The sequence below is a fragment of the Hesperophylax consimilis genome, chromosome 16 (genome assembly GCF_061612785.1).
Source record: "Hesperophylax consimilis isolate HC1 chromosome 16, BYU_Hcon_1.0, whole genome shotgun sequence".
In the NCBI taxonomy this organism is placed as follows: domain Eukaryota; kingdom Metazoa; phylum Arthropoda; class Insecta; order Trichoptera; family Limnephilidae; genus Hesperophylax; species Hesperophylax consimilis.
Genome location: NC_142851.1, coordinates 23,252,223 through 23,267,609, shown reverse-complemented (window position 1 = coordinate 23,267,609; position 15,387 = coordinate 23,252,223). Strand labels below are relative to the sequence as shown.

Sequence of the window (15,387 nt, the reverse complement as noted above, 5' to 3'; positions counted from 1 at the left end):
TTATGGGATGAATACTAAAACTTACATTTCACTTACAAATAAAGCCACGGTGAGGGTTTCATACCAATAAGACGAGTAGATAAATGACAACAAACGAGTACTATAGAAATAACTTGTAATGATATTGACCACGTTTTTCCTATCTAGCAAGAATACGTTGTATTATATATTATACGTGATTCATAACACAACATAATACAATACCATTCAGAATATTTTCTCATTCTACTCATCACGTCTTTACGCAAGAGTTTTTACACATTGCCCCAATTAATAACTTGGCTCACTGTCAATTAAAGTCAGAATTTATAATTATTATCCACCTAACGAAGAGGAAAGTGTAAACAATAAAAATAACACAAAACAGAGCACATTCCACAAAGGATTATTGCAGAAGAGCTTTGATCGTAAATAATCTGCCATTAACGCATTTAGATCAATAATATATTCAAATATTTTTGGTTGAGATAAATAGATATCAATTAATTTGTTTACAAAGATAATGGTGTTATAAATTCGGCTATCTTATAAAAAGGTCGTTTTGAGGTGTTCAAACGCTTTTTAGCCATTCGGAATAATAACAACGCATTATTTATTTTCGTTTTGCGTCCGGTATACGGCCAACTCAACCCAATATTCCGAGAAAACCTTCAAACATTTTCTGTAACTGATTTGTAAAGGGATCTGATTTGTAAACAGATATATTATCATTATTATCTACCTCTGGACGTTGGCTATTGTTGTTTTGGTTCTAATACTGCAGGTCTGGTAAGTAAATACTATAATTATTCAGTATGACTTGCATGCAAGGAACTAACGCTCACATAAAGCTGTCATCAATCTAATGATCCAAATATTCAGTTTTCAAAATTCAAGAAATCCAAGATCAAATTTTTTATTAAAACCTCTTTATAAGTATGTACTCCAAGTAGATGCTGATTAACCAATTTATCATTTATTATCATTCTTCATTATTTTTTTTATTATTTTAACAGTGACATTTAATAAAATTAAATATTATATGTATCAAATAATATATAAACACTAATAAGTCTGTCTCGACACAGGTATATCCTAGTGAGACACCTGTAAAAAAACTTTATATTGATAATATATATTTTTTTTAAATGCTCATTTGATATTATCATAAATTATTCATGATTGTTGGATGTTTTTTAGTAATCTATTTTTTTATAATTGTTTGGAATAACGTAACCGCCATGATTTTATTTTTATTTTATTGGTTCTCAATTCAAAATATTGGCTCTGTAATAGCGACATTGAAACACCGATCAGCTATTGGTTGCAATTTAAATACACGATCTGGCCTCGCTAGATGCAAGACTAATAATTAATTCATTCCATTCATCAGTACCTACCTAATTTAAAGCTATTTTCTTCATGTACTAATATAACTAAAGCCACAATTGAAGAAAGAATATCGCATAAATTGAGGAATTGATCGCCTGGTGCTGATCCTTATGGAGGATTTTCTTCGACTTTGTTGGGACGCATTCGTTGGCTCAAGGTTGACAAATAAACGATATTTAGCTTCACAAAGACAGAAGCAGTTTCCAAATTACTTAAATTGGAACATTTTAAAAACACACTTTCTTATTTTCACAGCGCCTCAGCGATTTTTCACAAAAACGGCGCTATACGAAGTTATCCAATTATTATTGTTATTGATAAAAACAGTTTTGCTTGAAATAAATAACGGCATACGAGCAAGGACGAAATATATATATCGTTGATTGAAAGAGTCATGCTTTGATGGGAAGTAAAAGATAATATTATCGTTATGGCAATACGAGAAGCACACAATACATATGCTTGTGGTTAATGGAGATGTCTCACATATAGATCTAATACGCCATACGTCGTCGTGTACTTTGAGGAATCAAATCGAGTTCATATTGCATGACTTGAAATTGAGATATATACCTTTTTTTACACTAGGTGCCTATATTAAACAAATCTAAAAGGCAATAATACACACGCCTTCCTAACTTAGACAATTATTGAACTTTTTTCAACACAAAACTAGTTATAGAAGCGACCCGTCCTCATAATGTGACAGATGTCAACCGTGTGCAATTGTTGAGGATGCTTTTGTTCCCGACTGTTCATAGGTGGCGAAGGGATCGATGACGCAAATCCCTTGGAGCATCTTCCACTGCAATGCCGGCAAAATAAGGACAGTATTAAGATAATGATTGGTAATCTTTTGATTGTTGAATCCAATTAACGTATCAAAAAATACTTTTCAGCTATTGTAATGAACAATCTTAGAAGAAGAAGACAATAACATTTGTCTGAAACAGCACAACATCTCGAATAGTGAGCTCTGGTCTCGAAAAATTTTGCTCAGTGTGAATAGAGAAGTATCTGGAATTTCTGGAACAATGCAGCGCAACATAATGTGTGACCCATATGTTTCAATTGTCGACTACTGTAAATTACAATTGCGTGATATATTTTCCACTTTGCTTTACCGCTGTGGGGATCCGTTCTTATTATTTTGCAAGGCCAAGTTCATATCCTGCGATGTTTACACAGGGATTGGCAAAGGAAGTAAGTCACATTTAAGTTGAATGAAGACAAACATACCGTCAATAAACCATTGCTTGTCACTGTCAGGAAGAAACTCAAGCACCTGCGTACTAAATTACAGACTGAATTAAAATAATAATTTTATGCTTCCTTTATAACTCTCCAGTCAGTCCTAAATTCACCGCTTGAAAAATGTCATCTACAATACAGGTAAACTTCTAGCGTGGTGGACAATAATTTGTATACAAATATTTAGTTGACATTTAAAATAACTTATTTGTGTTCAACGAGGTTATTATTTTTCTAGTTCCCTTACAAAGTTAGAAAATTTCATATAAATACAAAAATGTTCTTATTTCCCACTGTCAGATCTTAAATTCGATTAGATAAGATCACACGTGATAAACATCCTCCAATATTTTACAGTTATTTGCGAACTAAATACGAAAACAATACATAACAACTCATACAATCATAGATCCAAATCCCTGTGATTTATCACATTGTTCACGGACACAGCGAAATGTAAAAGCTTCCAGATGAGCTTATATTGCAATAATTCACAGATTACGACACTAAAGCATGGAAAATAACATAAACCGATAAAATGTCCAGTGTACAGTGCAAAATAGTAAAGTTGCCACATTCTCTTTATTGGTTCGCTTACACACAGGCGAATGTTTATCTTCGCTTCATCATCTGCTCGTGTAAACGTTGGATATTTCATAGTTTGTTATATACACCGATTATTTAAGTATTCAAACTTTATCGAAATTAAAATGCTCTCAGTTCATTATAAAAAATCTCAACGTCAGTGCTGATATAAAAAAGTGATTTTCTGGTACCTCGTCTCGGCACGAAACATGAAAATGTTCAATTCAAATACCTTTTCAAATTCTCACACACTCACACCTGATTTCAGTCACCTGCAAGACATATTTTATATGCATCGTAGTTTTAGAGGTTTTTACTTATGATGGAATTTGTAACACTGTTGTGGCAAAGTATGAGATCCTTGTGGCGTATTTGTGGTAAAACCATCTATGATCGTGTGAGTATGAAACTAATGTAAAAAAATGTAAGTATAATGAGTAAGATTAATATAGGAACGCTTGGATGGTTTGAACATGTAGGGCAAATGAACAAAGGCAGGAGTGTATGGATAAATATGACGCAAAATAGAATGGTAGCAGTAGTCCGAGATGCACGAGAAAGACGTGGCACGATTAAGTGAATCAGATACTTGATTCGGGTCATGTCTAGTGTCATAATAGTATAATAGTATGCATGAGACGATGTATGAATTTTAATGAGGCAAGAGGTGTGTGCCAAGACCGATTTGATTGGCGTTCTGTCCTCTCTGCCTACCCCTGCGGAGAAACGGCGTGATGGTTGGTAAGTTATGGATTGTATAATGTATATATACACACTGTCTGACAGGAGAATAATGTCACACCTGGTTGTATTACACATAGTCATTAACAACTTAATTGACAGCCCGTTAATCGTTAATTTATTATTTATCATCGAAATGTAACATTCTTCTGCGCAAGCATGCACAACCATCAGACACACTCACTAACCAATAGGATGCACGATCAAGGCAACAAGTTTGGGGATGCTATTGACATATTTACTAACTCCATTTCCACAGCGTAATCTTTACCAGCACTTTGTTGAATCCAACAAATTATAGCAGCGTTAGTGATGTAGTTAATTGATTTGCCTTATATGTAGTATTGTTCTGGTTTCTATATAATTTTATTATACTAATTTCGTTTTATATTCAGTTAATCAGTTTGACGTTATTTCATGCTTTAAAAACTTTATGTATAATATTCGATAGCTCACTAGGTATATTCTGTTCATAAAAATGTCAAAGCCCGACTGGGCGTAAAAACAAGTAAAATGAAATAAAACAGCTTTGAAAATACACTGAATTATAAGCGATTTGTTCAGTGAAATCAATAATCTTACAATAGTATTGAAAATATTTGTTGATACGATTCGGATATCAGTGTGGTCAATTTATTTAGTCATGGTTTTATAACTAGAATGATATCAAATTTAATTTTTCACTAAACTTTTTGTGGACTATTCCATAAAAGATGTGTATCGAAAGAGGAATGTAGAGAAAGAAGTGTATGTGGTGTAAGGTACAGTAATGAACTTTCCCGTTCTCATTTTCCGGTTGCACACAACATTTGGTCCAAAGAGATTTTAATAAAGTAGATTGTCGGGACCATAAAAACGAATAGTGTTAGAAGAATGATCTTTACGGATTTGAAAGAAAACTTATGTCGTCAGTTTACATAAAACCTATAATAATTTCCAGGCCCCGAAATTATTCAGGCAAATGGACATGCCTCCAACACAATTAGTCAGATGTTCTTCACTTGCACTTCAGTGTTCGGGACAGTATGCTTTTTGAAAAGACTGTATAGTAAAACACCTAGTTAAAATTTATTCCGTCTGCATTTCTGTTAAGACACATTAAATAAAGGTCTTGGGAGTTTTAAGAATGTTCCCAAGCTATAAATATATAGTTGGACGTTAAATATTGGTCTGGAGATGCGGCAGATTGCGTCATCCTATAACTCTCTCGGGCGATCTCCTCGAGATTCCTGAATTCCTTGAAAACTGTCTTGTGTCTTTCCAGATTCGTCCTGTCTACCCCTTGTTATCCGTTGTCCTGGCAACGAACCTCTTCAGTCTATTGTCCCCTACTCTCAAAGAGCGCATTCTGCAAATTTCAGTCAGTCGGTCCATTTTCGTTTGAATATTGTATTGCCTGGATTTATCGAACAGTTCTATTTAAACGAGAATATAGTAAAACGCTTTGGAAGAGAAGTGGTAATCATCTTACAAAACAAAACAAAGATCAATAAATCCAATGTTTTTGATTTATAAATTTGAAAAAAAAAAATATTGCCCAAATGGCGAAAATTTTTGATACTATTTGACAATTGATATCCACACTGACAATTTGAAATGTTAAAACGAGTAAACCATTTTATTTGATGTTAATAATGGGAAACTGGGGGAGTATCTGGCTCACCCTCTGTATGGGCTAAACTCAGAGAAAGAGGCATATCATCGGAGGTCATACATATCCTCGACTCGTGGCACAGACAGCAGGAAAACTTAGTAAGATGGAGGGATGATTTTTCCGAACCTTTCCTCCTAAAGAGTGGCGTCAGACAGGGAGGATGCATGTCACCGATATTGTTCAATCTGTACATGGACGAACTCACCGAAAGGCTAAACAATGCAGGAGTAGGCTGCCACATCGGAGGACAGTGTCTGAATAACGTCAGTTATGCGGACGATATGGTCCTGATGGCACCATCTATAAGGGGACTGCGCATTCTTCTGAAAATCTGTGAAGAGTATGCTGAAGAAAAAAATATGTTATATAACCCTGCTAAAACGGCACTATTGGTCATAAGACATGGGCAAGGCCCGAAAAATATTCCTCCAGCTACCTTGAACGGTGTGAACTTGAAGGTGACCGAAGGAACTAAATACCTTGGGCACATAATCACCAGTAATCTGATGGACGATGATGATATTGATAGACAAAGGAGAGCTCTCAGCGTTAAAGCAAACATGCTCAGCAGAAGATTTCGCCTTTGTAGTACCGCAGTAAAAAGGACGCTCTTCCTTTCCTTCTGCGCAACGTTGTACACGTGCGAACTATGGGCAAACTACAAAAAGAGTAGTATAGAAAGACTACGGGTCCAGTACAACAACGCCTTCCGCACAATGTTTTGTCTCCCCAGATACTGCAGCGCTTCCCGTATGTTCACGGAGGGGCGAGTTCCCGGATATGCAGCCCTTATTAGATCCAGGGTGGCAGGAATGAGGGAAAGGATAAGAAGCTCTGGAAATATCCTCACTATGGAAGCCCGCCTCACTCCATCCTCCAGCATTGACGCACACTGGAGAAAAATACTAGCTCCTAATATAGTCACGGCTCCCTAAAGGCTTCAACTTTCTATTATTCTATTATTTTATCATTTTATTCTATTTTATTCTCAATTTATTCTGTTTTCTTTTCTTTGGTTTTCTGTTCTATCTTTTTGTTTTTGATTATATATTTTATTGTATCTCTATATGGAATGTGTGGGACTGCACTAACCTCCCCACATACCGGAATAAACACTTTATTATTATTATTATTATTATTATTCCGATCTGGTCACAAAACACGGCAAAAACCATTTTAAGCAACGTTTCAATTCTGTCTTACACCATGGCCATAATCAAAGTATCTTCCATCCTGGATTATGACGAAAATAACCATGTTAATTAAAATAAAATAAAAAATTCAAAATAACCCAAATTGATCATATAAAATTTGTTTGCGCATGCCGGGATTCGCATCCGCGACATCCGGATTGCTAGTCTTGACGCGCTAAATTCTTAAGCAAAAACTGAGAAATCTACTTCTAAGCCTACAAAATCATAAAAAAATTATAACATGAACTGCACTGAAAAATATTATGGCTTTAAAAAAATATATTCATAAAGATCAACAAACGCTGAATCTAAATATATATAGTTTTATTATATGTAGAATTGTTGGCGGAAGTTGGTATGACTGAACCTGCAGTTGTATCACAACCAGTCTACGTGAGTAATATATCTGTGGCCAGAATTGTCCACACTATCAACATCGGGGTTGCCAATTCGTGGACAATTACCCAAGTTGCTGGGAATTTGAAAGATTATCAAGAATTGGGTTTTTTGCTGGGAGAACCTTTTTGTGGGTAAAATGCTGCGATTCTTTGATATTTTTAATTATCCAACCTCATTGCAAGAAAATTTTTTACTCTAATTCTTAGAACGCACTTTATTTCGTTTTCGTTTTCAGAAGATTACAAAAGTCTATTTTTTAAATCTGAACGAGAGTGAAAATAACTAGATGATAAAAAAACAACGTTAACTCAAGAGGTTTTGTTTCCAGGAAATTGTGGGGAATTTGAAAACCTCTTCTTCTCTTGTGGGTATTTTAGAACGTATGCATTGGCAACACTGGTCCACATTCGCATTTGAACCGATGAAAATATTTTAATGCAGGTGTTTAACGCTGGTAAATTTTTTATCAGGTGCTGCCATGAGTCCAATTTTGCACTTTGATTCAATACGATAACATTAGTGACGACATGCAAAATTTCCTAGTGTTCTTAGATGTTAAAAGCGGGTAATCTTAAGAATAAAGACGCCTCGACTCCCCAACAAAATACAGCGCCGGTGGAAAATAAAATGAAAGCTTTTTGAGACTGGCACCGGTGGCGACACGGGTCACGTCCAAAGATACCATGCATTTTTTCAGTACCAAAAAATTAAATTTTGAATATTATTAAAATTAATAAAATATAAGTCAATAAGTTAATTAAAAGTATATATGTGAATCACTTATTAAAAATTGATAATTTTGTCATATTATGCAAAAGCTGAAACACATTTTAAAGCACAGATTGCAAAATGAACAAATATATAAAATTTCGCAGGTACAGTAATTATTTATTTATATTATTCGCCCATTAGGACTTTTACAAATATATAAATAAATAAATTAGTGGAATGGAACTCATGAAGTAAAATTTGACATTAAAATTATATAAAACTCATGCAGAATATTACTATGCTAATCTTATTTTATTATTATTATTGAGGTATGTTATTATAGCCTTCTTGTAACTATATTACATGTAATTGGACACACCTACCAAAGTATTGCCAACTGCATGCAATCTTGGTATAATCGTGTATCTAAATTTCTCAATCCAGAAATATAATTTTGATCGATTAGTTTTAGTTGGCATGTTTAAGGTTATTAGGCTCATTAAAGCAGAGCTGTCTATAATTACATTAATAATTTTATCAATGAAAGTCATAACGCAAATGATAATGTTCGATGTCGTTGGATTTTTCATACTTTATGAATCGCAATATATAAATTTATATGGATCGTGACGAAACCCTGGCAAAGAGGAACGAATCCTGAGTACAAAGCAATGCACATTGGTTCACCCAGAAAATGCATAGTTATAAAATTGTCCGTGAAATAAAGATATACAGGGTGTTCGGGGGTAAAGTGCACTAACTTCGAGGGGTGAATCTATATTATTTTAGAAATAGAAAAAATATGTAACTTTTTCCAAAATTTTAATGGTTAAGGTAGTTTTTAGGTAAAAGAGTCGAATTGTTTCTATGGTATTGTATGTAAAGATATTTTGATTTAAAAATACTAATTGTACTTTCTAGCTTTTTGCTACCGCACAATGGTCTTGACTGTCTGGATCCAATGGGACTACGACATGCCCAATGTTGAAAGGGAAATATTGTCTCCAACATTGGCCAGGGATCAAGCGTTTTAATGTAGGTACCTACCTATTGGTGGAAATGTATGTAATCTTTTTGTGAAAAGTAGTGAACATAGCAGTATTATTCATGATAACATTGCTCCGTGCGCCGGAACATTTGTGTACTTTAATTTGGGCAACAAATTAATTCCCAAAACTATTTTCATCGCCTTCTCTTCTTCACCTTTTTAATTAATTTTCATTTTAAAATTCGAAATTGATTAAATCACACTTACGATGTCGTCTTTACGAGACGCTATAGAATTAGCAATCTCCGTTATACACGGAATTATTTTGCATGATAAAATTTCTTGAATCCGCCCGTAAGCGTAAGAGGGCTTGAGTATCCCGCAGCCAAGTAGAGGAGTAGGTAGTACCAAAAATTACCATTCTCATTATATTAGCTTAAATACTTGACAAATCGTTTAAGTATTTTACGTATTCCTGGACAAATACACAAGTTACCATTAATAATTGACTGAATAATTGGGATTTCTATAGTTTAAAAGACCATAAGACAGAAAAATCACGGGTCGTCGGAAGACCTACTTGGTTACAGACATTTTGTTTGGCATCTTAGCCTGTGAAGTGTTAAAAAACAGAATTTGATAATATCTCATCTTTAGAAATCTCTAGCGCAGCATTCGGGGATTCACGTGGCTGAAAATGATCTATTATATAATAGTATTCTCCGAGTTCCGTGTATTTTGTGAGTCCAGTACCTAGAATCTAGTCATATAATATTGTGTTTTGTGTACCTAGGATCTTTGGGCACCCCCCAACCTTCCCACCGATCTTTTCTTCAGGGCATAATTAGGTAATCCGGTGGAGGGGCGCGGTAGTCGATCTTTGTGCACGGACGGACCGATTGCCACGCACGTTCTATGGGACTATCAGTGAACGAATGGAATACTCTACGGTAAAATTTATAAATGTTCAAATTGGTATTTTCAATTGTAGATAACCACTATGCAGGGACATTGGGGGTCTAGATTATTTTTTATAATAAATGTATAGCCATTAAGCCAAAAAAAAATTAGAGTCGTGGTAGAGCCCTGAAGGAGTAACCATCTGTTACTTATACCATGGCGGGTAAGCGGTGGATAACCTCCCGTTAAACTTCTGTTCAGTGTACGTATGAATCTTCTCACGGAATGATGGGGGATTGAGATTGTTAGGCAACAGTTGATGATACGATTCCGAGAGTCTTAATTCAGGGGACGAGAAAAATCAAGGCACGTTTTATTCTTGCGCAAAAAATAATAATTATTACTATTTGATGATGGTGGTGCTTTTATAAGTGGAAGGGGATGCATGGGCCCGATCTAAAGCACGTAACTCCATTAATGGAGGACTGAAAGCAGTTGGCGCCAGCAAAAAAAAAATCCAAAGAAGCGAAGTTAGCAGTCCATAATGGAGTGCTGGTACCTTCCTGTAAGGAAGTGAGGCATGGAACTGGCAGAGAAAAGATGAAAGTAGACTAAATGCTGTTAAAATGAGATCCCTGAGTATGAAAACCATGTATGATCGTATGAGAAATGTGGAGATCCGAAAAGAGTGTAAGTCTGATGTAAGCGTAGTGAGTAAAATTAAGAAAAAGGACTCTTTGATGGTTTGGGCATGTAGAGCGATGTAAATGTGGATGGTAGCAGAAGTCGGGGACGCCCGAGGAAGACATGACACGATCAAGTGAATCAGATACTCGAGTCGGGCCATGTCAAGATTCAGAATAATATAAGAGTATGTATGAGACGATGTATAAATGTGAATGGGGCAAGAAGTGTTTGCCAAGACCGAGTTGTTTGGCGGTCCGTCCGCTCTGCCTACCCCTGCGGAGAAACGGCGCAATGGTTAGTTAATTAATTAAATATTTTTCAGCGGCAATCGGTTCGTGTTAGCATTGAATATTTGAAAAATAAGTTACTTTGCAGACATTTCTTACTCTGCGATTAAAATTTTGAGACAGGTCTGTAATTCGACAAATTTCAAAAGATTAAATAGCTGATATTAACTAAGCGACAGATTTTTTTCAATTTTTACCTAAAAATTACAATATATTACTCGATGATCTAGACCTCAAATAAAAAAGTTATACTACAAAATCGACTACAAATGTGATGTAGATTCTCGAGTTTCCCGATTGTACCACGAGTTTTCGGACACTATGTACATACGCAGGTATATTTTTTAATGGGCAAAAAGGTATTTTTACTACCTTCCGAGTTTGATGATTCCAGGGATATGCAATAACCACGCTCATCTTATCCTGAACAAGTATTATCTCTATCCTATACCTTATCTCATAAAAGCAAGAACGTACAAGATTAAGCAATTACAAGATAAGTTTTTTGGTTTCTCAATCGAAAAACATCTATCACAACCTAAATATAGAGTGAACCAGTTAAAATAAAAACACATTATATTCAAAATTCATCCAAGCGAAAAAAGAAATAAGTTTAGCAAGAAAATAACAGTTTAGTTAATGTTAGACCTTATGCCGATTTGACAGCTCTAACGCTCATGCAAACTCTGGCGAAATTAAAATGTACCATCCAGAATGGATAACACCTTGACAGGATTTACCGGACCCGGAACACACAAACAAATTTACAGACAGACGAAAAACTGCAAAACTCTCAAGTTAAAACAGGACTTAGCTACGCTCAGTCAAATTACATTAGCCTACTTCTGTTGTTTCCGACATCTCGATTGATCAATCTGAAGCACCGATCAGTGAAATGGTTTGTTGAGCAATGCTCTATTTGACTGTTTTCAACTGTGTTTTATGGTTGATCATTGAAAGCGTGCCCGCTCTCTTTCATAGACATTAAAATGACGTCAAAGATATGAATATCTATGTTAAATTAACGAGATACACTCGAGCAATTTTTGGCACAATATGACAAGTTTCAAAAAACGATTCACTGGAGACCGCAATATACAGTTGTCTGTACATATACCAATCTCTCGAGTGGATATACGAAGTTAATATTATTCCAAACTAGTTCAAAAACCTTTTTTTTAAATCTATACTATAACTGTGTGCACAAATACATTAAAATGTGCCCTCACTAAAATTATTTACCATCATACCTAAAAATGTAGCAACTTTCTAATGGTTCCTAATTTGAAAGCATATGAAAAAAAGGCTTCGCTTCACTAAACGATGAATTAGGTATATTAAGGTTAAAAATAAGATAATGTACATAATTATTCCGAAAATTTATCACGAACATACTATATCATGTGTATGCTATTTGAGAAGACAATTAATTGTGACTAATTTATCCAAAGCCATTTCAAGCAAAGTTTCGGTTTAGAATGACGGTCAGAAAGTGAGGGTTCATTAATCGAATTAAGTCCGAATACATAAATTAAAATAAAAATTCGATGTTGTGGCCAGAAAGTATAAAAAAATACATTTCCCATCTGGATATCGTAAAAAATGTGAATGAAAAAAATAACAAAATATTTTTACTTGAATCGAGTTCTTGTATTGAAAAGTGTTAGATGTGTATCAACCTCAGATCAAACGTCGCAATCTGTGGTCAGTATTGCTATATGTTGTCACTGATTAATGAAATCGTGATGGACGATGTTATGTAATTAATTATTTGGTATGTTATACAATGGACGACGGATTGATCCCACAGTTATTAAGTCCGATAGGGTTGATCATCGACAATTATTATTGGATGATTTTGAAGTCCAGAATCATTGAATATCTTCATTGGAAATTAATAGTTTGTAGGGTAAGGTCTGTAAAGAAACAAAAACTACTTTTATTGGAACAGCCACAAACTTGTTTGTTATTTTTTTTAATTCAGTTATCATTGTTGCATATTTTTAACCGTATACAATCGTGATTTATGCGACCATTAAAAATTAAAATAATATTAATTATTGTATCGTTTTTTCTGCAACTCTTTTTTGAAAAATTACCTGAACGGCGCTGTACAAATTTTACTTAACATTTAGCTAAGTAAAGAAAACGTACTTACCTTGCAGGTGATTTAAGCCACAGATTGATAAATCCAAAAGAGTGTGTTGGTCAAATGTATTTACGTAAAAATATTTATTCAATGATTATTATCATAGATCTTAATAAAACTAGTTTCTCTTAATTTTAATAAACAAAGACCAAAACTTCACCTAAAATCACCTTCCTTATTATTAACAAAATATTTTATCTAAAAAAATATTTCAAATAAGGGATTATACAATTTGTCAAAACACACGTCACTCAATGAGTATTATTTTTTCAAACTTTCTTCAGACAGGTAGGTAAGTAGGTACTACAATATTGAAAAAATGAGAATAATAGATTCCAAATTAAAACGACGATTTCACATTAGGATAAATAATCTTTACTGAAACATTAAAACAGCCACCATTTTTAAACGGAAACGGAACGCGCAATCAAATATACAGACGGATGAAATGCCAAATGGTCGAGTTAAAACACAACTTGGCTGCGTTCGGTCGATAAAAAACAATTTTCAATTAAGAAAACGTTAGATTTTTTTATTAATTTATGGATAAATGCTTGGATGGATGGATAAATGCTTGAAGTCACAAAAGGTGTATTAACAAAATCAAACTTAAATGGCCATAATATAATAAAATTTATTAAAAAATTTGATAAAACTTTGTTATTTGTCGTCAAACCTGGAGTAGAAATAAAAATATTCAATGGTTCTGTATTTTAAGGATATTTTATTAAATGTAAACTTTTTCATACAATATAAAATTAATTTAAAACCTTGCTTACACGTTTTAAATCACACCCACATTTCATTAACCGTTTATTTTGTTATTTTTCAGCTGGAGATCACAGGCGGCAACCACAATACATCGGTAACATCTGTTTAGATATCAAAGGGGATCGCGTAAGCAAAACGCGTCGAAAATAACAAACATGTGACGGCAGTCAGGCGTTAATGTAAACCCACCTCGAATCGTTTGCCAGTGTGTGTGTTTGGGGGTTCGCCCTCTCGTGCGTGTGGACATGTGTGAGTGTGGTAGAGTGTTTAGTAATGTCGCCTTAACTGGCGCAAGTGTTCGATCATGTTGGATCAAGTTAGTTTTTCGGACGCTTTTGACGCTGGTTTGTGTCTCCAGGGTGGCGGCCATCACTGACTCGGGAGAATTGGAGAAAGGTGGTAAGTTGATATTTTTTTAGTATATATTAATTTGAATTATTTTTTATGTGTAAGTGAAGCATACAAGAGTCATGGGTAAGTAAATTTAATTTGATTAATTTTGTGTTTTACACAATTAATTAAAAATAATATGTGGCATATTTGCGAGTGGAAGTGCTGTAAGTTTTATCCTGGTGAAAGACCACCATTCAGAATTAAGCTTTGCATGACACTTCCCCATCTTCCCTTCGCCATTTCCTTCCTCTCCGTACTAAATTCAGCCTAATATCATATATATCCCGATTGGGGATGCAATAGTCTCACCGGCTCCAGATGGTTGGAAATAGTAGAGTAGGAACCGTTTTGCGGTAAATCATTTTTGAAAAAAAAAAGTTAAAAAACAATCAATCTAACAAACGTAATCAAGTCAAGACTTCGTATTAGTTGTTAAATTTATCTTATCATTAATATAACGATTTGATACATATCTGTGCACTTATGTTGGTAGGTACTTTTTCAAAATGAGTATTCGAATTGCAATTTCACTTTCTCCATAAAAATTGATAATCTTGAATCCCGTAAGAGCTTCGTGTTAATAATTAATAATAATTCACCAGAGACGGAAAATGATATGCTCAAGTCTCTTGGAATTGATGTCCACCAAGCGTAGCACCATGCGGTTATTAATGAACTGATCATCGTGCGAATTAGTCGAGACAGCTGGCTGCGTGATGATGATTTCAGGACATACCGATCTAATTTGCACACAGAGCCTACTAATCAACCATCGAGAATTTGGAGAGTCACTCAATATGTTTTCAAGCAATCATCATGATACTGAGTAATATATAATGAAAGAACATTGACTTCTTGCTAAACGATTAGGTTTTGAGTTGTAACATTCTGTAAAGATCACAATATGTTTTCAAAGATATTTTTTTCATTTTCAATTGAAACGATGATTGCATGCCAACCATTTCGGATATTTTTAAGAAAGAACAATTTTAGAATATGTCACCAAAAAACAATTAAAGTGAGGTTTCTGAATTATTCAATGCAAAAGCAAAAGATAATATTTACTGTAAAATATTTTTTGATAATCTAAAACTCACTTCTTGAAATGTGCTTCTCATTGTTTAATAGTGTAAAATCACGGGTTATAAAATAAGAGCAAAAAACAGAATATTTGAAAATAACGGTATTATTTTCTTTATAAATATAAAAATTAAAAACAATATCTCCACCGGTATGAATCTCAATCAATTGTTTGAAAGGCAATTATGCCTATCATTATATCACCAACTTTTGGCGGCAAAAATTTA

The 15,387-nt window shown here is 34.2% G+C and overlaps 1 protein-coding gene across 1 annotated transcript in view; it reads left to right on the top strand.

Annotated features, from left to right (window-relative positions):
- The window catches only part of LOC149416900 (protein turtle-like), a 359,283-nt gene that overhangs the window by 30,668 nt on the left and 313,228 nt on the right, over positions 1-15,387 (top strand). Inside the window, exon 2 of the mRNA XM_089641342.1 lies at positions 13,749-14,086. Coding sequence (XP_089497468.1) covers positions 13,933-14,086 — 154 coding nt within the window. The 5' untranslated portion in view covers positions 13,749-13,932. The remainder of the gene's footprint in view (positions 1-13,748; positions 14,087-15,387) is intronic.